The sequence below is a fragment of the Cryptotermes secundus genome, unplaced genomic scaffold (genome assembly GCF_002891405.2).
Source record: "Cryptotermes secundus unplaced genomic scaffold, Csec_1.0 scaffold428, whole genome shotgun sequence".
Lineage (NCBI taxonomy): Eukaryota > Metazoa > Arthropoda > Insecta > Blattodea > Kalotermitidae > Cryptotermes > Cryptotermes secundus.
The window spans coordinates 187694-211194 of NW_019720711.1; the positions used below are offsets into that span (position 1 = coordinate 187694).

General features: G+C 39.3%; 1 protein-coding gene across 1 annotated transcript in view; it reads right to left on the reverse strand.

Annotated features, from left to right (window-relative positions):
• Positions 1-4475: 4475 nt before the first annotated feature.
• Positions 4476-23501, reverse strand: part of LOC111871729 (tetratricopeptide repeat protein 27) — a gene marked incomplete in the record, with an annotated part of 37749 nt that continues 18723 nt past the window's right edge. The window contains 7 exon segments of the mRNA XM_033754455.1: positions 4476-4765; positions 7823-7923; positions 10529-10727; positions 15560-15712; positions 17108-17269; positions 21112-21264; positions 22892-23065. Of these exon segments, the coding sequence (XP_033610346.1) occupies positions 4637-4765; positions 7823-7923; positions 10529-10727; positions 15560-15712; positions 17108-17269; positions 21112-21264; positions 22892-23065 (1071 nt within the window).

Sequence of the window (23501 nt, forward strand, 5' to 3'; positions counted from 1 at the left end):
CAGTTTGATCTTGGGTTTGAAACTAAAACAAACCCACGCAAGGTCATGTCAGAGGTTCATTTGTTAGCTCTGAACAATGAAATCTTTTATCAGTTTCTGCAAGCGCGGCCCATCGCCCCGAAGGGGCTTTCCATGGGGTTTTAGTCTCGAGTGTTCTGGTTTACTGATTAAATAGCTGCGTTATGTTAAGCGTGGCATGGGAGGGTTCCCACGCTTCCATAATCTCATCCCCAATACCTCCTGCCATAACCTATAAAATGAATTATTCAGAGGAGCGGTTTGCACAGCCCAATAAGGAACATAACAAGAAACTAAAATTCTACATTTTAATACACTTCGTGGCTTTCCACGATGTTTTAGTCTCAAGTGTTGAGGTTTTACTCCACAGACGGCGCTACAATTCCCCCTTAGTGAACCCTGATAAATCCTGCTTCACTAAAGACCATCACGGACTTCTCATGTGTCATAAATCATTTACTGCAAACAGTATCTTGGGAGCATGTACCATATGCAACCTGTCTTCACCTCAAAAGGGGGGGATCATTTTCTGAATCCCTCTCCCTCCAGATATAACAACTGATTATAGCTTCCATTTAGTTTTCTTTTTACCCAAAAATATTTCCCAAAACATCCCCTTTCCAAAGGAGCTGTTGCAAGAGAAAAATGACCTCTATAACCTCCTCCTATCCATCTTTTAAGAAGAGCCCAATAATTTTAGCCATTCTTTTTAAATTAAAACACATTTTTAATTCCTGTTTCTTCAAAAATGAAATTCCTCATTATATGCTTTTTTCTGCTTCTCTCAATGTTTGTCATACATTTTGCGCATTACTTGCAATCAGCTTCTTTCTCCTTATTCTTCAGTGATTTACCTTTGTATCACTTTCACATATCCTCCTCTTCTTCTTTCCATTACTTTCAGACCTCCATTCTCTCATACTGATCCCTTTAACTTTGAACTTCCTGTTGCATTATTCTACCTTGCTCTCCATTTTACTCCTGCAATTTTTTCCCTTTCCAAACATATCAATCCCATTTCATTTCTCATTCAAATCACCTTGACCATTCTTACTGTAATTTCAAAGTTCAGTATCTACCTTACAAACACTTGTGAGGCAAGACTCACACCACGATTCACTTCCCCTCACCATCTGCTGATTACTACTGGCGATATTCATTTCAATATCCCATATTAATAACTTTCAACCATAACATATTCATGTTATCTCTCTTATCTTTAGCTAAGCAACTTCAATGATACTGGAGTATAAATATAGAAGGATAAAAGACCCATACACTAACTACTGGCCATTGCTAAGAATAGATATCCACAAACAAAAAAATCACAAAGCGAAGACTCTTGTATTGCTTACAAACACTGCACAAACAAATTAATCCAGCACTTTATACATGTCACAATTCAATACAATACATGATCTGTACATTACAGACTGTACAACACAACATTCAAACAGAATGCTTCTGCACAAGCCTTGCAGACCTCAGCTCAAGATCCATACAGATCAAGAACCTCACACAAACATGGCAACATTCCTGAAAACTAACCTGCCCTTCAACAGGATGGCATGCTGAAAAGTAACACTTCTTTTCTTTTACCAAACAGATTAATTCAATTACATCTTCATACTACTGCCTCTAAGACATCCCTCAATTACTGTTGTAACAATGTTGCAGTATACAGAGATGTGAGTGCAATATAGTCTGTCCAGTGATCTAAATCCTCACTGTGCAAATCTTTCCACTCATCAACATTCACTGGCGATCATCACCACCACCATGACTTCCACCACCTCTATCACCACCACACATCACATGATGAAGTCAAGATGGTGGTAGAGATGTCCTTCCATCCTCAATATGCAGACATCTGATTTACTGCATGTCAGGGCATTACTGTTGCTATTCTTGTTAGTAAAGATACTCAAATTGCCTTCCTCTCTCAGTCACTCCCTGGCACAGGTATTCATTACCAGAAATATTAAGACATTTTTATTTTATTTCCCATGATGATCACGTTTCATGCACAAAGGGATAGATGTGGTATACAAGCAGAAGAGACAGATGTATCAGTAACCAGTGAGGTGAAGGTAAATTTATGCTGTTTAGACTCCATAACATTGTACCATCATTCATTATACATGTATTTGTAAAAGTAACCTTATATTCTGTTGGAATGCTTAGAAAAATAGGTCTCCAACTTAACGATCAACAACAGAGAAGGAAATCAACCATTTGTTTCACTTGTTGCTACAGTGCAATGTGTGTCAGTTTATGGTGAACAGAAGAGAATGGAATCCAGCCGCTTCAGACACATCACCTTCACTACACATATGCATAATCCTACCTCACCTGATTTGAAAACTAGTGAACACATGTGGCAACTGCACCGACATTCTGCTGCCTTACATGATGAAACACATTTCTGTTTAAAAATGAATAAAGTCAGGCTCCCTGATGATTCATTCAATCATTTGTCTATAATCTGTCAAGATGACAGGTCCACAGTTTCTTTCAAAACATTTCCTCCACTTAATGCTATCTAGACCTTTCTCCTTCAAATGAGAACATCCTCTTCTGTCCCCTATGTCATTCAGCATCTTCTTATGTCTTCTTCCTCGTCTTCTGGTCACTTCTATCCGCCCCTCTATCTTTCCTTCAATAACTTCTTGTAGAAGGCAGTTACTGCGTAAGATATGACCAATCCAATTAGCCTTCCATTTTCTTATTTCGTGTAGGATATTCCTCTGCTCACTGACTCTAAATAACATTTCTTCATTTCTCACATAATCGGTCCAACTGATCTTCTCCATCCTTCTTGAACACCACATTTCGAAGCTTTCCAGGTGTTTCTGATCTACTGCCCTAAGTGTCCAAGTTTCAGCCCCACACAGAGCTATGCTGCAAATGTAGCATTTCACTAGTTTCTTTCTCTTCCTGATGATATTCAATTGAAAATGTGTTTTCAGGATCAGCACCAGGAACCAAAAACTCATTCATGAATTGCTCAGGATAATATTTTATGTACATGTTCTCCATGACCAAAGAGAATAGCGTTCATTTATGACCTTACGTAAACTAAGCTTTATTATGAATCCACTGCATAGCAACTGCAGTGAAAGAGTGTAGTGTCAAATTTAAAAGAAAATCTGTCCAATAGTTATGTGCTGATATGAAGTCACAGACAGTTATGACCTTTACTTTGTAAATAATGGCTGATAATGTTCCTTCAAAGTGAAAGAAACTACTGAACAGCTATTGCTAGAGATATGGTTAGAATTAGTTTTTAGGCAGTTTACTCTGGTTTTCACCAGCAGAGTTAGAGTTCTTACTATGGAGTACTGGTTTAACTAAAATGCTTTGGGGTTTTTCATATTCATATCTTTATTTGTTCCAGAAATCCATATTTGGTGACACAGCCACCAGATATAGAACAAATCAAGTTTTATCATCACCAATACTATAATTAACTATATACACAAATTGTATACATGTCTCACGGTATACCATAAAAATGAGATGCAATATAACAAAACCGCATACAAAATAAACACCATATCCAGAGTTATAAAAATTAAGTGAAAACAAGATCTTTATAATTTCAAGAGACAATGATACACTCACACATATCAAAAAATTTAAAACAAAATAAACACCTCAACAGAGTAAAAAGAGTGATTCAATAAAAAGGATTTTAAGTCCTTACTGTACAAACTGATACATTTATAACACATTACATGAACAGTTTTTAACCATATTTTATTGTATAACTTTCATTTTATAATAATTCCATTGTATTTTTATACCTTGTATTATAGAGTAACATAGTTGTGAAGTATCCAGCTCTACTGTCACACTGATATGCAGTTCAACAGTGTGAGTGCAGTAACCATGTATTTGCCTGATGACGGCTTTAAAAGTTGAAACATGTGACTAAGGTGATGTTGACATAGACCGTTTTGTTGTTTTGTCATGATGGATCCCAATAAAGAATTAGTTTCTCAGTATTTATTATATTATTATTATTATTTTTTGAAACCATATTTATAACTCTTTCATAACAATGATTATTTCATATTTAAGGTCAAACTCGTCTCTCTAGTAATTAACAAATTTGAATCATCTGCAAATAAGACCCCTGCACATTTTCTGTGATATAATTTATATATTAATGGAAATGAAGGCGGCCCTAGAACTGAGCCTTGTGGCATACTGTGCTCCACTTTCTTGCATGATGAGATGTGTTTTTAACAGAATTACTGCAGTCATTTTCTTTAATTTCAACAAACTGAAGACAGTTTGACAAATATAACTTGAACCACAAATCTGACTCACTTCTTATGCCATATGCATTTAATTTATCTATAATATATTGTGATTTATCATGTCGTATGCTTTAGATAAATCGAAGAATAATCCTATGGCATTAAGTCCTCTATCTAAGGCAGTCTGTATACTTTCAATAAAAGTTTGGCTTGCTGTGTCAGTTGATTCATTCTTTCTAAAGCCGTTTTGGGCTTCTGTTTGTATATTATTATCCATTAAAAAAGGTATTAACCTGTTATACATTTCACAGAGATGACTGAGAACAGAGACCGTGATACAGAATGTTAAGCCATCATAAACTACCCTTCTGTCTCTGCAATTCTGCAACAACTTCCTGTAGTCTGGACTCCAAAGATTTTAGGGGGTCTGTCAACTTTATCCCTTGAGATTCTCCACTTGACAGAACATCCGGATAAAACTTCTGTAATATTAGAGAAAAGTAAGAATTAATGTAAATGATTTTGATAAAGATTAGAACACTTCATAGATAAAGTAGCCAGATGATATGGCTGTGCTATATATGATGTATGTTGCTAATTGTGATTATTTCTAGGTTATTAAATACAGTGCTGACAAGCGGGGAATGCAGGACAAATGGGCAAGAGAAGAAATGCATACAAAATTTTGGTTGGCTAACAAAAGGGACTCAAGAAAACAGGGAAGAGGGTGCTGACTGGATTTCTTGCTAGCTCAGGATAGGAGCCAGTGATAAACTCTTTTGAACCTTGTAATTAGCCTTGGGTTTCCATTACGTAAGGTATTGTTATCCCTGGAGAAAAGAAAAATCTCTTACCCCTGCTGGGAGTCGAACGCATGGCATCCAGTCCAATTCTTGGCAAGTTCATTTTAATATCTACAGAAGTTTCACAACATACAATACTGGCATCATGGGCTTTTCTTTGGAAGATCCATTGTTTTGTGTATAAACAACACCTCAATTTTAGAGGGGAAATTTTTGTCAAAAAAGTGTGGCTTGTACACATATTCACATTGATATTCACAATGTGAGTGAGTGAGAGCTGCTGGAGAGAATGTTATTGAAGAAACAAAGGTGGGCCTGAGAAAGGTTTCTGATGCCGATAACTGATTCATGGCTGTTCAGCCAGACATTCTAGCAGCAATGCAAATTCATACAAGTAAACAACAATTACAAGGAGTAACATAGTTTATAGTCAAACTGTAATGCACAAATCTGCATTCAGATGGGATCATCTGTATGCAGTTTGACAATCAACACTGGATATACTGGGAATTTTTGTAGTTTCCGTATTACTCTGAGCAAGCTTCTTGTGAGAGATAGTTGATCACTGCTTGCTTTCCAGTTAATCATTCATAATTACTCAACCATCCTTTTCACCTCATAATCATCTCTTCAGTAAATACATGAACATAAAATAGCTTATGAACCAATTAACCATTACAGACATACTATCCCTCTGTGTTTATTGTTGTACTGTGGAAGCCCAAAATTACGCCAGAATTTTATGGTCTAAGTTAATGTAAGGATGATATTACATAACTTCCTTCCTAACCTGCAGCCTCAGAACTGAAGAATTTCTATTGATACTGTAAATCTGTATTTCTGCAAATTTATATGATTCTGACAGAGTTCAGAGCAGTAAAGGGAAAGTGCTGTGATCGAAATGCAAAGTTTGTGGGTGAACCAATCAGTCCAAGGCTCTTGCTGATACAAAAGCAGCAGAAACGTATCCTGAAGTGTCAAAAAATTATAGAAAAAGGTGGTTATATGACACACCAAGTATTTAACATCAAAGAAACTGGGCTGATCTGGAAGAAAATGCAAATAGAATATTGTTTATCATTCAGAAAATCCATGTACATTCAAATTCTTAGCTAGCCTATCCTTCCAGTTGATTTCTGTTCGGTTCCAAAGCCTACGATGACAACAGCACTTTCTGAAGACTGCTTCATGAATTGTTTTATTCCAAAGTGGAAAAATTCTGAAGAAGAAATGACATCCCATTCAGGATTTTGCTTGTCACTGACAATGCTCTTGGGTTATCTCACACATATATATAGACACACTAACGTAAAAGTCAATGTCTCTTCTATAAACATGACTTCCATCCTCCTGCTTATGGATCATGAGGTGATTACAAACTTTAAAGCCTATGAACCTATGAAGAATATTTGCATAGGCAGTAGAAACAATAGACAGACACCCTGGCAAAACTTCAAATGATTTTTGGAAATTTTAAAATACTGTGACGTATAGACCTATTGCTAAGCAAAAACTTTGAAACAAACAATGAGACAACAGCTGTTGCTATGCGCACGTCGCACCAACTAGTGAGAACATACATACGAGGCACAAATAAGGACACTGCAAAAAGAAAATAAAGCAGAATGGAGACAGTCTTATTCTCACACAAACATATTTTAGTGTGAATGATATGCAGCAGGATTAAAATATACAGTGAAACCTCGATTCATCGTTTTCGTCAGGGGTCCTGAAAAAACGATGGTTGCGGGAAAACGATAGATGCGGGGCCTATATAAAATGAATGAAAACGGTCACATTTGCCTATATGTATTAACTAAATCAAAAAACATAAACCAGTGATAATATTTCCACTGTCAAGTCCAATTTGTGTTACTACTTTTTAAAAAAAGTCATTAATTTTCATTTGTTTAGTAGCACCTTTCCTTTTAAAGCTGAATAATAATGACGCTAACAATAATACGAAGCACGTTGAGGATCGAACATGTGATGGACTGTATACTCAACCACGCGAAATCATGAACTGAGTTGATTCACACTAACATACAGGAAGGTTTTCCTAGCTGGAAGGCTCTCGGCATCCCCTTATCGCTCACGCTCATTGTTTTGCAGGTAGGATGCGCTCAAGGTCACATACCACGTTTCAAAAACATCAACCACTTTTACTTCTACCAGTGCTTACTAACATTTGTGTGGTGTTGCACTTTCTTAAAAACGATCACTGCGGGATAAACATTCATGAGGACCAAGAATTCCGACCGATAGATGAGGGAAAACGATAAATCGAAGAACGATTGATGCGGATTTTATTTCCATTGTTTAAATAGGATTTGTTCAGGGTCCACAGAAATTGAATGATGGATCCGAGAAAACGATATATCGAGGTTTCACTGTATTGACTTACAATCTCATGCAGTGCAATAATTTTAAAAAAATGAACAATTTCCTGAAGATGGATAATTAGGGCTAAAACATGTAGCAATTGATGTGATTTTAATGTTATTTTAAATTAAAGTGAGATTGTGAACAGTTTTAAGTTGCATTAAAGGTGGAGGTAAAGGAGCAAGTGTTACACACTGGTGCAGATTTGAGTAGGTACTACATAAAAGGGGAAGACTTGGCTTAAGTTCTGTGATCAGTGGGATGTTACTCAAGGAAACAGAATACCTAGAGATTACGTCTTTCCAAGCATACAAATATCAGAAAGGAGAGTAAGTAGAGTGTCTCTGAATTTACCTTGATTCTTGCTACAAGGGTTTGCAGACAGAGTTTTGCTGAGGCCAACATCTGCTTTGTCTTCTCTGCTCTTGGACATTTTCTGCAGCACAGTAATGTGGCTGTAGGAAGAAACCAATGTTGTTATGAATTTACAAACAATTTCAGTCTGCAGCTCCCAGTGGCACTACCAGGGGTCATGAAACAGTGAGTTGCCTGAATACACCATTTTGGGCAATATAACGATAAACACTGAAAAATGAAAACAGATATTTCTTTGTATCATGGAAAGGTGCGTGTTTATTGAGTTTGATAAATAACCACACTATATGTGACTGTTTAGTTTGGTTTTAGATGTAATGGATGTGTTATGGCAGAAAATCTGCCTTCTTCAATGACGTTAACTTTTTAAACACTTACATGGGCATTTAGGTCATATGCCAATGTGTGTGGCAAGGCCATTTAAATTGAGCATGTGCTCTCTGAACTTGCCAGTTTCTTGGAAATCAAAGAACAAAAACATAAGGAAACTACATGCTGATAATAAATAGCTGCCACAAGCTACCTAAATGATACAGAAATTCCCTCTGTGAATGCTAAGGGAAAATAAAATTCCAGGGTTAATTAAAAACATAAAGCCAAGACATGTTATTGCAAAACATGGAGAGCAGTATTTGTTGCACATCCCACCCAACAAGATCTCTCCATAGGTTCTCATTTACATTCTTTCTGACTAGCATTTGCCTTGAGGTATCTTTTTTTATTGCTAGTGGGGTGGGACTAAGTCCCTTGCACTGCGGCCATTTCTGGCCTATACTACCAGCCCCAGATGATAGGTGAGGGTGATTGTGGAGCAATTGGTAGAATGAAGGTAGGCAGGGGAAACCGAAGTACTTTGAGAAAACCTTCCGCAGTGCCACTTTGACCACCACAAATCCCACTTGACCAGACCTGGGATCACAGATCATTAAGTGCATTTTATAATAAAAAACATTTATACTTTACCATTAACATATTAACTATAATTTTAAAATTATAACACTTAATTCATTTCAATCAAAACAGGCATTACATAAAACAGAAAAACCCCGTCTATACCTGATAACCTGATGGTCAACATGAAAGTTGAGGTAAGTCACTGTATTTTCTAGTGTAAGTCTACCCTTCTCAGACAAGTTAAGTTTGTATGTGTGGAAGGATCTTCAAACATCCAAAGATGTGACAAACAATATTTAAGCACAGCTACACGATTCAATAATATCTCTGGCAGCTCATGTCCCCTTTCTGTAATCATTTCTTGACAGCAATGACAGCCTTGCATCTTGGATTTCTTTTCAGAACATTATATACTGTGAATATACTCTTAAGGGACAGACTTAATTCCAACTTGCACTTTCTGAGTGATAGCCAAGGCTTCACTTAAAGACATGCCAAGGTTGTGCCATAGCTCAAGCAGTTAGTCGCTGGCTTCCCACTGCGGCAGCCCGGGTTCAATCCCGGGACTGGTCAAGTGGGATTTGTGGTGAACAAAGTGGCGCTGGGGCGGGTTTTCTCTGAGTACTTCGGTTTCCCCTGCCAATCTTCATTCCACCAAATTCTCCATCATCATAATCACCCAGGGCAGGCTACAATAAGCCAATCAGTGGCCGCCGTGCCGAGTGGACCCAGTTTGACTCCACCCCCTATTAAGTGAGCAAATGAAGACATGCCAAATACTTCTAGCCTCCTGTTTGCCTGTGGTACACTTCTGAAATGAGCGTTACTTACAGCTAGACCTCTCAGTACAATTTTACTGTCACACGCCCTACTTTCCTGTATTAATACAGCATTGCTGGAGTTCAAACCACGAGCAAGTGACCCAGCATCATCAATCCATGGTTCCCACTGAATGAGAATGGGTTCTTAAGGTAGTGAGATGCTTCAGTTTATTTTTGCACACTTCAGCCTGGAGAGGGGGCTTTAAAAACAGCTTCTTTGTAACTACAGAGAATAATCTGGCACATAAAGGGATCAAAAACATATGAAGGCATTGTGTCGGGGCAGATAAATATCACAAGGAAGAACATAGCTATAGCCTTATTAGCACTGCACAGTATTTCAGGCAGAATTACATGCTATAAGGCATGTACAATGGGTAATAGAGACAAAAGCAAAAGTAAGAATAAATATGCTCTATCAGCCTATCAAGCTGCAATTAAAGCACTTGACAACTGCCAGATCTGGTACAGTCAGTCTGGAACAGACATTGGTCATTAATGAAACTGGCTGAACATTACAGAGTATAAGTGACAAGGGGGCCAGGCCATAGCAGAATTTAAGGGAATGAAAATGCCAATAAATTGAAAAAAAACAGGTTCTGAAAAATTCACTGATAGGACCTGAACTGACTTGCAAAATCTTTAGGAGGGCTGTCATATGCTGGATGAATAGGAAAAACAGAACACTGGAGATAAACACACACAGACAAAGATATGGAGAGGGTTTCCTTCGAGAGATGAACTATAAGCATTATGCAACATCTCCAAATGCTCCAAGTGAGACACAGAAGAGCTGCTTAATGCCCACCTCTCTTAATCTAATCTCAGTTTTTTCTTTCATTCCTAAAAACTCAAAGAGACCCATAACACTAGCAACATACTACTCACACTGAGAGGGAGACCTGTGCAAAACTCCTAGGCAATGTGAAAAAACTCTTCTGTTTAACCGATATAAAATTAAAAAACTCACCATCTATCAGCTGAGAAGTTATTTGCATGGTTCCCAAACAGTCCTGGGTGTCCTTCTCAAAGTGCGAGTCCTGAATAGCACTCCAAAATGCTCTGTACAGGTAGGACAAGACTCTCTCCAGTGCCTCAAATGTTTCACTCTCTGTGCTAGACAGCATCAGCTTTACAAACAGCTGCCAGAGCGCAGTGTTGTTCCTCACCTGAAAACATCAAAATTGTGTTACATAATGCATGATTTAGGCAGCCTACACTGCAAAAGGATGTCTTTGTGTAGCTTCCATCATAATTCTCCTGACCTGTTAATGTCACTTACCTACAATACTTCAACTGCAATGACACTGAGATTAAGTCAATCAGAGTACAACTGGGAAATCCACAAAACCAAGACTTTAAAATGAAGATGTGAGGAACAGAGCAAAACTTGATAAACCAAAGGAAGGTTTAAGGAACAAGTACAGTATCAAAAGAAATCTGTACATCGACACTTGAAACCAAACATTTAAATGTAATGTGTTACATTTAGAAGTAGGACTTACCATAGGACATTTGTTTCAATTATGTTGTGAAGAAATAACTTTTTACACAAGATTTAGCCATGATCCAAAGAGTATGAAATGTCTCCTGTCAACTGCTTCGTTAGCTTGCACTAAAGGCTAACAGAGAGTTTTCATACACACAAGTCTTTCAACCCATGACAAATCGTGCATGGTACATGTCAACACTCCAGCAAATGATAGTTTCCAGACATGCAGCATACTTTGCAGTGTGAGCACTGACCATGATACATAAACATGCTGTACAAACAACTGTACAAGCAAATAGGCAATGGCAGACTTCCAACAACAAAATCTGCTAAGGGCTGCCCAAAGTTTGTGTGCCTTTTATGGATCTCACATCTTTTAGAGCATTATATATGATGGTATATTTATGGACCTCATGGTCTCAAAGAGTCAATGATAGCTTTATGTTTCTAAATATAGAACTGAATGACAAACAGCTCACAAAATGCACAGTCTTAAGCAACTGATAGCTCTGCCTCCATAGAAAATTTAACATGCTGTAAGTTATTTCACTTCCATTAGGCATATGACCTGTAATATGAACACTGTAAAATTTTCCTTTCAAGGTGCTCTTGAAAATAATATTGTGATCATAACGCTTGCTTTGCCTGTATGACAAAACTGTGTCTTGTGGAGAATCTCTGAACAATGGATTCACTGAACACAACTGCCTTAACAGAATGCCAAAAATTATTAGATATGAAAGAGAGGAGGACTTCCTGATCCAAAGGCATGCATGGGAGTTCATATGCTGTTCTAGTTGCTAGGATTAGTGATTACTGAAATACTATTTTCTATATTTATAAAAGTACTCTTTAAGTGCTCCTTTAAAAAGAATTACTGAATATCTTAACACTGAATTATATTCATTAAATAGGCCACTATATCATAGATTAAAAAGCCTCAATTATAAATATAAATAATATAAAAAATAAAATTAAAATTGTGTGGTAGTTTTGTAACTCCTTTCATATACAAATGTGTACATAATAATGTCTCTTTTCCTTGGCTTCTCTTATTTCGTTTCATTCCCAACAAATGATTCGTCATCGTCATCGTCAGTAATCTGTCAGATGACAGGTCCACAGTCTCTTCCAAAACAATTCCTCCACTTAATGCGATCTAGAGCTTTCTCCTTCAAATGACAGTATCCTCTTCTGTCCCCAAGGTCATCCAGCATCTTCTTACGTCTTCTTCCCACTTCTATCCACCCCTCTATCTTTCCTTCAGTAACCTCTTTTAAAAGGCAGTTTCTGCGTAAAACATGACCAATCCAATTAGCCTTCCGTTTTCTTATTTCTTGTAGGATATTCCTCTGCTCACTGACGCTAATTAACACTTCTTCATTTCTCACATAATCGGTCCAACTGATCTTCTCCATCCTTCTCCAACACCACATTTCAAAACTTTCCAGATGTTTCTGATCTACTGCCCTAAGTGTCCATGTTTCAGCCCCATACAGAGCTATGCTCCAAATGTAGCATTTCACTAGTTTCTTCCTCAAATTTAAGTCCAATTTGCTGGTAAAAAGATTCTTCTTCTTGCTAAATGCAGCTTTTGCCATGGCAATCCTGGATTTAATTTCACTAGTACACCTTCCATCATCTGTTAACAAGCTACCCAAATATTTAAAACATTTCACATTCTCCAGTTGTTTTTGGTCTATCTTTATTTTGACTGGGGTTGGTTGGCTCGAAATTTTCATTACTTTTGTTTTCTCCACATTCATTTCCATGCCATAACACCTTCCAATTTCAATTAGTCTATCAATCATGCCCTGTAGCACAGTTTCTTCCTTAGCCATTAACACAAGGTCATCTGCATATTTCACAGTTTGAATAATTTGCCTTCCTAATTTGAAGTCTCTGAGCGCATCCAGAGCTTCCTTGGTAAGGCATTTGCTGTACAAGTTTAACAGAATTGGTGATAAACAGCATCAAATGATATATATAACGACATTTTAATACTGAGGTAAACAATTTCATATTCTGTCTCAAATTTTATACTACATAATTTTCCAAAGTTTCAGAAAGTGTATACTTTGATTACAACTGACATAAATGTCTTCAAAAGAACTGCCAGAGTGGCATACAACCACTCAAAAAAAGCAACAGGGTGTCACTTGGCTTGACTATGGCACACAGGAAGGTCTAAAAATTTGATGGAGAGACAAGAATGGGAACTTTTACTGGATGCTCAAAGCCCACAAAGAACTGCTATAGGCAGGCTGCAATGTATGACATATTCATTTAGCAAAGGAGACAGATTGCACAAGTAATTATGGTGTAACACTGTGAAATTAAGTAGGGTTCAGTGTTATAAGTTGAATTTACATAAGTTCTGGGGGGGGGGGGNCCATTGAAGCCAGCCTGCTCATCACTGAGCAAGTTGTGAAGTTGTGGACAGGGAGCAACCTTATCTCATCATGGGAGACAGTGATATCATCTGTGCTTGAGTTACTGTGCGCAGGACCAACAAGCCTTGCAGCAGACTTGAGGAGCCTAGAAGCACACAAGCCAAAAATGTGTGCATTTGGTGTTAGACTAAACTTCAGAGAGATGAAGGCAATGACATTCTCCATTTTGGATAGGAATGGACCCATGACTTGGCCCTGGAAAGAGTGGCATAAGCATCAATGGTTTCTGTATGAGTTTGTACCTCAAAATTATAATTTTAGTTAACTGGTTGAAGAATACTGGTACTAGAAGCGGGCAGGGTGGCCATCAAAGGCCACTGAATTATTCTTAAGTTGTCTCTATCTATCAGGACAGAATAATCTGGGTGGAAGAGGTTTCCCCTTTGAATGGTCTATGAAATTTATTTAGTTTTTTAATAGTGTATATAAAGAAAGCCCATTACAGATTCTGTAGTTAAGTTCTTAAGGGTATACTGAGTGTAATTCTGGGATTACTGGCAAAATCCAAAGAGAGATCTTTTGGCAATGACTGTATAATATACACTTTCTTTGTGTGATCCAATACAGTAATGTGTTTAGTGGAACCGTTATGAACACTGCTCTCTTGAAGCTCATTTATGGGCTGGAGTAACTGGCCTGAAAGACAATTTTTTCTTTGCCCCAGAGTGGCTCATTCTTACCATGTGGTTTTGCAAGCACTTCCAAGAGTGTTGCTGTTGTAATTCTTGTTATCACATGTAGGGGTGTGTCTATAGACAGGGTATGGTTTGGTAAGTTGATTTATTGACCACTTATACACACCACTCATTACTACTCGTATATGCACTTGCAACGCTGATCGCCACAATTCGTAGATCACCACAGCACCCATTAAGCCTTTTCTCAACCTGCTTTCGCGAATCATTTCCTGGTAATAAATCTTATAATGATGGAGATTCTTCAGCTTCTGTTGTCACGCTGTTACCCTCTGGTTACCATTCCAAAACTGATCTGTGCCATCTCTTCTCAGCCTCCCTCACAGAACTCACCTCTCAACTAAATGACAACTAACTACTTCTTGGTCTCCCCAGTTGTCTTCAAGACAACTCCTTGGCATGGGCAACATAGAAAACACTGTTTCCAACAGCAACTCTATTGTTGTAGAGGTATGTTTATGGCACCACTGCATAGCAACAGCTGTTGTATCACTGTCTGTTTCGAAGTCTTTGCCTAGCAACAGGTCTATATACCATAACATAATTTCTGTTACAAGAAACAAACACCTAAGGATTTTGACTTATTGTAATGTATAGTCACAGTGAGTTGTGGTTGCCTGATTCTAGTCATGTGGTTACCTGATTTGTGATGTGTTCTGTAAACACATGGGACCTACATCCTTCACACTGGTATGACAGAATGAAAATACAGTATGCGCCAAAATATCAGTACTGAAATGCTGTTGATACCACTGTCTATTCATGTGAAGGCCCCTTGCATGACAGAACCTTCTCAAATACTGAAGAAATGGTCCAATCACCATGTCCCTGTAGCATTCTTGGGTGACAGTAAGAGCATTGCCTTCCTCATCCTCAATGAAATAGGGGCCTAATATACCGTGTGCTGAGACAGCACACCATATCGTCACACGTGTACTGTGTAGCGGTCTCTGGACGATAACATCTGGCCGCTCAAAACCAAGGAAGCGAGTTGTCTGGCGACCACTTCCGTATGAGCGGAAATAATACTCAACTATGAATACTTTTTCCTCCATCAAGAGACCCATTTCCAACAACAACTGCACAACAGAACTTCCCTTTCACTACTGGGAAAACATGTGGCTGGAGCTATGCCCCATCAACAAACATACATGCACACTTAAGATGTGCGAGTTTCAGTACTGCATTGGTGCATACTGTATTTGCACCTTTGAAAATGTTAAGGTGAGCGGATTTGTCTGATATTTGTGTTATAAATACAGAAGTGACAGTTCTTTCCTCACTATATGATTCCTAGGAAACACACTCAGGAATCTCAACCATTGATATTTTATTTGCAAAGATGATAACACAAAACTTACCTGCTGTGTAAGCCGTGTGAGCAACTGCTCAGCCCCCTTCTTGATGTTCCCTTGAGCATCCATGCTGCAGGCAGCATTCACCAGTATCTGCAGCACTTCAATATCAACATGCTTCTCTTTCAGGTCAAGAATCCTATTGTAAGCATGAATCACCTGAGGAAGAACATGACAGTGAGCAAACAACGTGATAAATGAATGCTACAGAAAATAATGAACGCATGGAGAAATAGTTCTCTTGTTTATATTGCTATCGACCACATATTAGGGTCCGTAAATAAAAGAGGATCAGATAGCAAGGCAAGCACAATATTGTGGAAAACATGAATGCACATACAAGTTTAACTGGAAAATCTGAAAAGAAGAAAACACTTGGCAAATCAAGGGTAAATACAGGAGGAAAATATTAACCCTGTCCAATCTGATTTTAAACAAGAAGTTCTGGGAAAAACTAATCATTTGCTTTCCTTGATACAACATAGACTGCACAGAGTATGACGCCTCCAGCAATGCTTCATTGCCACAGGAACATCTTTACCTAGCAACGATAAGGGGACACAGACAGATAAACAGACTCCTTTGATAAGACATGGACCACATACAAACTGAAGCATCCAAAAACTCTTCTACTGTTGTGTGCATTCATTGCCATGGGAACGTAGGAACTGAGGCGTTGCCTAACACTGAATGGAGTGGGGGGGGAGACAAGTACGCACTCACACACACATGTACACACACACAAAATGGGTCACAATGGCTTAAAAAAGGGCAAGTATTGAATGACTGAATAGAATGTTCTGAGAATTACTGAGTCAATTCTGTGCCACACCACTTACATTCTGGTGCCATCAGAATAATCAATTTATTTGTATCTTATAATGCAATCTGGTAAATGATGCACAACATGAAACTTTTAATTTCATGTTCTATGTTCCATTGCATTGTTATGAATCTCAAAAGAAATAAATCAGTTCGTATAAAACAGATTGGAGCATAGTTTACCATCACTACTATCAATATTACTATTACAATACCACTGATTCTGCCCACTCTGTGTGACACACACCAGACTGCAGCACCAGCATTGATGATAGGGAGGAAAGGAGACAAGATTTTGAATCAACTAAAACACACCATTAATAAATCCACAATAAAAGTATTATTACAGGACAAACAGAATATAACAAATCTAAATTGGACATCAGCCATATTTACAAAATTTTGTAAATTTACTACTTAACCATTCAGGTTTCTAAACTGTCAGACAATCCTTCCCTTCTACAAAGAATCGTGGAATTTCACAACTGTCAAATTATAGTGGATGACACTCTTTGTTCTATTCAGAAAGTACCAATCTCATCTATCAGCCTAGCGGCCACATATCCTGAGGATTATGTGGCAATCCTCAGTCACTCCAAGAAAATGCTGTCAGTTCACAGTCAGCTTTCTCCCCATCTCACTATTCACAATTCTCAAGCCATTTCTCACTTGACATCGCACAGCATGTACAGCTGATAAAGTGACCTTACGTAAACGTGGAAGATGACATACCTCATGGAACCTGCCGACATCTGTGCTCACAACCATGTAATTGTCCCACACTCTCCAGTTCTCATAATTCCACTTGAGAGATTCTTGCAGTGTCAACCATGCTCGGTGCTTCTGGTTCATCTTCACATATGCTTTTGACAGGTTGTTCCAAGCTTCAAAACTCTGAAACATTTCCACATAGGAAACTGTAGTTTTGTGCAACTTTCTTTATTATACAAGGGTTGGAACTTTAATAGTGGCAACTATTTATTTACAACTGATACAAAATAGATGCATGTTTCAAAGTTTTACTGTCCTTCAATGTAGTCACCAGCATTGTGTACAATCCATTGCCAGCGATGTGGAAGTCGTAGTTCGAATGGAGCGGTCTACTGCCTGAAGAATCTCTGGAACAGTTCTGAAGCGAATGCCATGAAGTGGTTCCTTCATCTTAGGAATCAAGTTGAAGTCACAAGGGCTTAAGTCTGGGGAGTATGGTGGATGGTACAGCACTTCCCAGCACCATCGATCGAACAAATCAGCCACAGCTTACACTGCATGTGGCCAAACAGTGTCCTGCAAAATGATGGATGGGTTTTGCAGAAAGTGTCGCCGCTTCTTTCTCAAAGCTGGTTGCAGGTTGTGTTCCAAAAATGAACAGTAATACTGTGCTCTGACAGTCTGCTGTCGGGGAACGGTATGCGTGTGGATAACACCATTACAGTCGTACACGAGAATCACCAAAACTTTCACATTACTGGGTTTCTGACAAACTTTTGATTTTCGTGGTGACCCATAATGACCCCATTCGTTTGATTGGCGTTTCATTTGTGGCTTGTATGATTTGGCCCATGTCTCATCCAGCATAATGATATGGCCTAAGAAAGCTTCTCCTTCGCACTTATAGCACTCCAAGTGGTTACGAGCAGCGTCACATCATAGCCATTTCTGCATTTCTGTCAAATCACGTGGAACCCATCATGATGCAATTTTTCTCATGTCCAGCCGTTCCTTCAGAATGTGAAGCACAGTTGTATGCGCTAATCCTGTCTCTCGGGACAGCTCACGAATAATATGGCGTTGATCACTCTCCGGTAACGCGGAAAGAGCATACATTTCTTCTTCACTGACACTAGGACTACCTGGTTGACGCATGTCTGCCACATTTTGGCGTCATTCATTGAAGGCTTTTACCCATCTTGCCACTGTTATGTAAGGCAATGCAGATTTCCCGCAAGCCTCTTGAAAATCTTGATCACACTGCCGTGCTGTATGGCCTCTGGCACATTCAATCTTTATTCAACTCCATTGTTCCTGTTTCAAAAACATCGTGATAACACTATATTACACCGCTAGCTAACACGAGGCTCTGTTCTTCTCATCATTGCACATGCGCGTGATGTGGGAAGGGAGAGTCCATTTGCTCTGAGGTAAGGTAGGTATGTAACTGACGTGTGGTATAAGCGACATGGTGTCTCTACAGCAGTATTGCCACTATTAAAGTTCCAACCCTCATATTAATTTAACTGAAAATAGAAACAGTACTTGCCTCACCAATGTTTCACTACCTGACCTTTTGCTCTGTAAACAGTAAAGATTTTGATGATCTGATGTTTTCACATCAGTGAAGCTTCATGCTATTGTCTTCTGGGTTATTACATACTGCCATAAAACCGAATACTAAAGAATGAATGTGAACTGGAGCTTCTCATATGATAGAGCAAAAAAATATGTGAGTTCTTTCAATAACCAATGACAATGAGCCGTTGCCACATCTGGGCATCAGATATATGGAATGTACGAGCAGAGATATTCCGGTTTAGAAAACCGAGATTAATGGCCATGGGAATCTGTTGCACTGACCACATGATGCCCTCTATCTGCAAAAGTTGGCACTAACTTCACCAACAAGCAGAGGTTGCGTGGTCAGTATACTTCACTTGTGGACTAAAGGCCATGGAGGCAGGAGCAGAGATTCACTCTGGTGTGCATATTTGATCAGTATACATACAGCACACACAAACAGCAGTACTTTCTGTTCAGTTTGGTGAACATGGCACACAAGGATATTGCAAGTTGAAAAGCAAGCATTAAGATTTGCATACAAATGGGTAAGACAGCCTCACAAATTGACAACATGGTCAGTAAAGCCTACAAGCACAATGCCACGAGTCAGGCTTCAGTATAGGTGTTTCAGCATATAATGAGACCACAGACTGAAGTTACAGAAAATTTCCATGTACCTTGTTTGCCATTCTGCATAATAGCATTAATATGCACCATATGTGAGGGCAAAATCTTAGAGGATCAATGTGAAGAACATGTCAGGACATGACTGAGTCTGTGGCCACATAGGCATTAAAACAAAACAAAGATATCTTGTACTAGCTGTCTGTTACTTTAAAGTACATCTAAAAAAAATATAAAATGTCAACATGCCTCTGTAAGAATACACACACAATGACACTTGATGTATCTGACTGTACCAAACTGTACATGTAGAGATTTTCTCCCATTAGGAGTCATGTACAATGTGGACAAAACCACACCCGAATGACAAGAAGCTACAGAGAGTTCATGGGAAATGGCAACGTACATATCACCAGTCATTAGCCTCCTCAGTTGTAATGTCCTTCACAGAATGCACTTTATCATTTACATAACCTCAGTGGAAGAAATCCAGGGAGTAAACTGAATAATCTTTTATAATACACACAGAGCTTCTCAGATTATCAGTCTCAGTGCTAATCCCCCAATCAATCAATCAATCACAGTTGATGTAGGAACTGCATTTGAAAACCCACTGGCTGAAAAAGTGTTAATCTTTCATTAACATGGTAACACAGGATGTGCACTGCAATAGCGTATACAGAAACTCCAGTCAACAGATCAAGAAGCAGACTTCAGCCAACTTCCATTAATAAATGGCATCCTATAAATATCTGATAGATGCTTCTACGTAACTAGACTCAGCAGGTGCAGTGCCTTGGAAGAATCCAAATTGGAAAAACATACTTGTATATTCACACTGTCATGCAATAGAACGACTATAGATGAACTGAATTTACTGGACTCTTAAAACTTGTAACTACAGTTAAGTATAACTGTTTCATGGATCTACATGATTAACAAATCACTACAGCACACACGTCTTCTCAGTCAGATGTGTCTTCAACAGTTGTTTGATAATGGCTTCAAATGACGTACATCCCTCAGCCTCCATGTTCCAAGGCTCTGGTGCCTATCTCACAACTCAACTATGCATTGCCTAGTCACAGTCTTCTAACAAGAGCTATTCCCTATACCTTCATGGTTCAAGCACTGCACTCACTAACCACCATCTCATGACTCCCAACCCTCATTATCACACACAGCGTTCCCAGTCATGGTCTTCAGGGAACTGCTGGGTGACATCTTTCAACAGCGAACGTTCCTTTGTTCCTGGGCTCACATTCTCACAGGCTGGTGGCTCCCAACTCCTCGCTGGCTGGCATCTATCTCACAACTTACTCAGTGTTGCTATAGAATGGCTTACAACAGTAGCGGCTCCTCCACCTCCCACGCCTCTGTCAGGGCAACTGTCTCAGCCTCAGGATGTCTTGGACTGCCTGCCCACAAGCTTGAACTTTACTCAGCTCTTGTCCTCGTAATATGGCCTCGGGACAGACCCCACAGAAAACACATTTTATTACAGTTTTTCCATTGATGTATGATGTAGCTATCCATGCAGGCCACACAGAAAACATTGTTTCCCGTAGTACTTCCATGGGTTGCGTGGTGTGGCATGTTCCATTGTTGCATCACTGTATATTGTGCCACTTCCTAGCAATGGCTGTCTTGGCTTTCAGCAAATATATCACAATATCATGGTTATTCACTGAGGATTTAATGAATACATGCAACCTGTGGAGTGAAAGACTAATATTTCTCAAAGATTATTCAAGAAAAAATGCAACATCTTTCTGTTATTTCCCAATGGATCAGCAAAATCAGAACCAGTCACTTGGCCCACATGATAACAATACCTCTGGATCCAGTGAGCAGTATCGCTGATAAGCTGTGGCACATAGGGACCAGTCCTCTTCATGCAGAGCAGCGTATCCCAGGTGAAACCACAGAGTAACCTGCAGGCTGTTGATGGCGAGTGACTCCTGAATGTGAGGAATACTCTCAGCATACTGCAACAAGCAAACAATGCGGAGACCAGAAGGAAAGGAGAAGAGGGAGGTGGAGCTGTGCACACTATCAAAACACTATCTCTTGCATCTGATAATACAGTACGAGTCTTTTTCGCTTAGTGGGGGGTGGAGTCCAACTGGGTCCACTCAACACGGTGGCCACTGACTGGCCTACTGTAGCCTGCCCTGGGTGATTATGATGATGGAGAATTGGTGGAATGAAGATTGGCAGGGGAAACCGAAGTACTCGGAGAAAACCCGCCCCAGCGCCACTTTGTCCACACAAATCCCACTTGACAAAACCCAGGATCAAACCCAGGCCACCGCAGTGGGAAGCCAGCGATTAACCGCTTGAGCCATGGCGTGGCCTGGCAGTACGAGTCTTACTGCTTAAATTACAAGTTATTTCGAAACAAATTGCTAGCTTCACATTTTGATGCAGAAAGAGGAACATGTTCATTACTGAAGATATCCGACTTCTGGAATATAATATTGCAGCATGTAGACACGTTGCTCGGCAACGATTGTGAGATAAGCAAATATACAACCATTACTGAGTAACACATTCACAAATAAACATGTTCCTATGGCAATGAATCCACGCACAACAATAGAGGAACTGCTGGAAACAGAGTTTTCTATGTGGTATATGACGAGGCTATAGAGTGACGATGAATGAGGCAAGTCAGGATTAGCCAGGGGGCAACAATGTGAGTATTGAAGCTGAAGAAACTCTATTGTTGAGATCTGATACCAGGAAACAACTAGTGAAATCAGACTGAAAAGACTTAGCATGTGCTGTATTAATTTGTAAAGTGTGAAGATTAGTGAAGAAAGCCGTCTTCTGCGTTGTGGCGCCGTGTAGATATTGTGTTAACCGACAAATTGGAGGAACACAGCACAGCACCTGCTCACGCTGGTTCCTCACTCATGGATTTTCTATTTTCTTCTACTCTGAAGATGGAGGCGATACGTTCCACCAAAACATCGGTTAACGCAATATCTACATGGTGCCACATCCTAGAAGATGGCATTCTTCATAGTCACCACCATGAAAACCTCAAATCTTACATGTGGAGATTAGTGATGGCATCATAATAACTTGAAGTTATGATCTGTAAGTGATCAATAAATTAAGTCACCAATCCAAACCTTGTCTATAGACAAAATATCATGTAGTCCATTGAAAGTCAACTGACGCTTCGGAGGAACATGTCGCCTCCATCGACAGAGGCAAAGAATAAGCCAAGCAATTCCATATTGGTTTCTTGCTTGGCTTATTCTTCAACCCTGAAGATGGAGGCGACACGTTACTCTGAAACATCGAATGGCTTCCAATGGACTAGGTGTCGTTACATTCTAGAAGATAGAACTCTTCAGAACCACAGCTGTGAGAACCTCAAATCCTACACGATGTTCATTATTCACTGCATAACAAAACAGCTATCTGCACTACATCTTGGCAGAAGTAATCTGACAATCTGATACCATGGCTTTGTTTATCATGCCTACTTAAGCAAGGCAACAATCCCTCCTGGTTATGTACCTGTCCTGACATTGTAACATTTAAGCATTTTAATATCTTCAGTACTTCATAAATATAAGTTTCAGTCAGAATATGTGCTACCTGCTTCCTGTTGTAGTAGTAAAGTGCCCAGTGGCGTTGAGCACGCGCACTCTTGTGGCCCGACAAGTCCCATGCCTTCTCATAGTGCAGTGGGTTATCTGTAGCGTCTCCCAGTAAGCACCACAGCTTTACCGTCTCTTCCTTATCCAGTTGCTGTTGTATTATTTCAGCAGCCTGAAATGCACAAGTGAGGCCTCACTCTTTCTATATTCCATAAAAATGTCTGCATTTTAAAAATTACAGCAACAAAGAAATAAGTGTATATTCAAATCATATATATGGTGAGCTGGGATAGTGCAGTTGGTATAACGACTGGCTATGTGCTGGATAACCTAGGGGTCGGAGTTCCAAGTCTTGGAAGGGTGAAGAATTTTCAATTCTCTACAGCGTCCAGACAGGCTCTGGGGCCCACACAGCCTTCTATCTGATTGGTAACAGGGGTTCCTTCCCAGGACGTAAAGCGGCAGGGGCGTGAAGCTGACCACTCACCTCCAACTAGTGAGGAGGTCAAGAAAATGTTGATCTATACATCCACTCTCCATACGCGTTCATGATGTAATGCTTAATTAGTTAAGCATAGGGATAACTTTTTTTAATCATATATATGGTT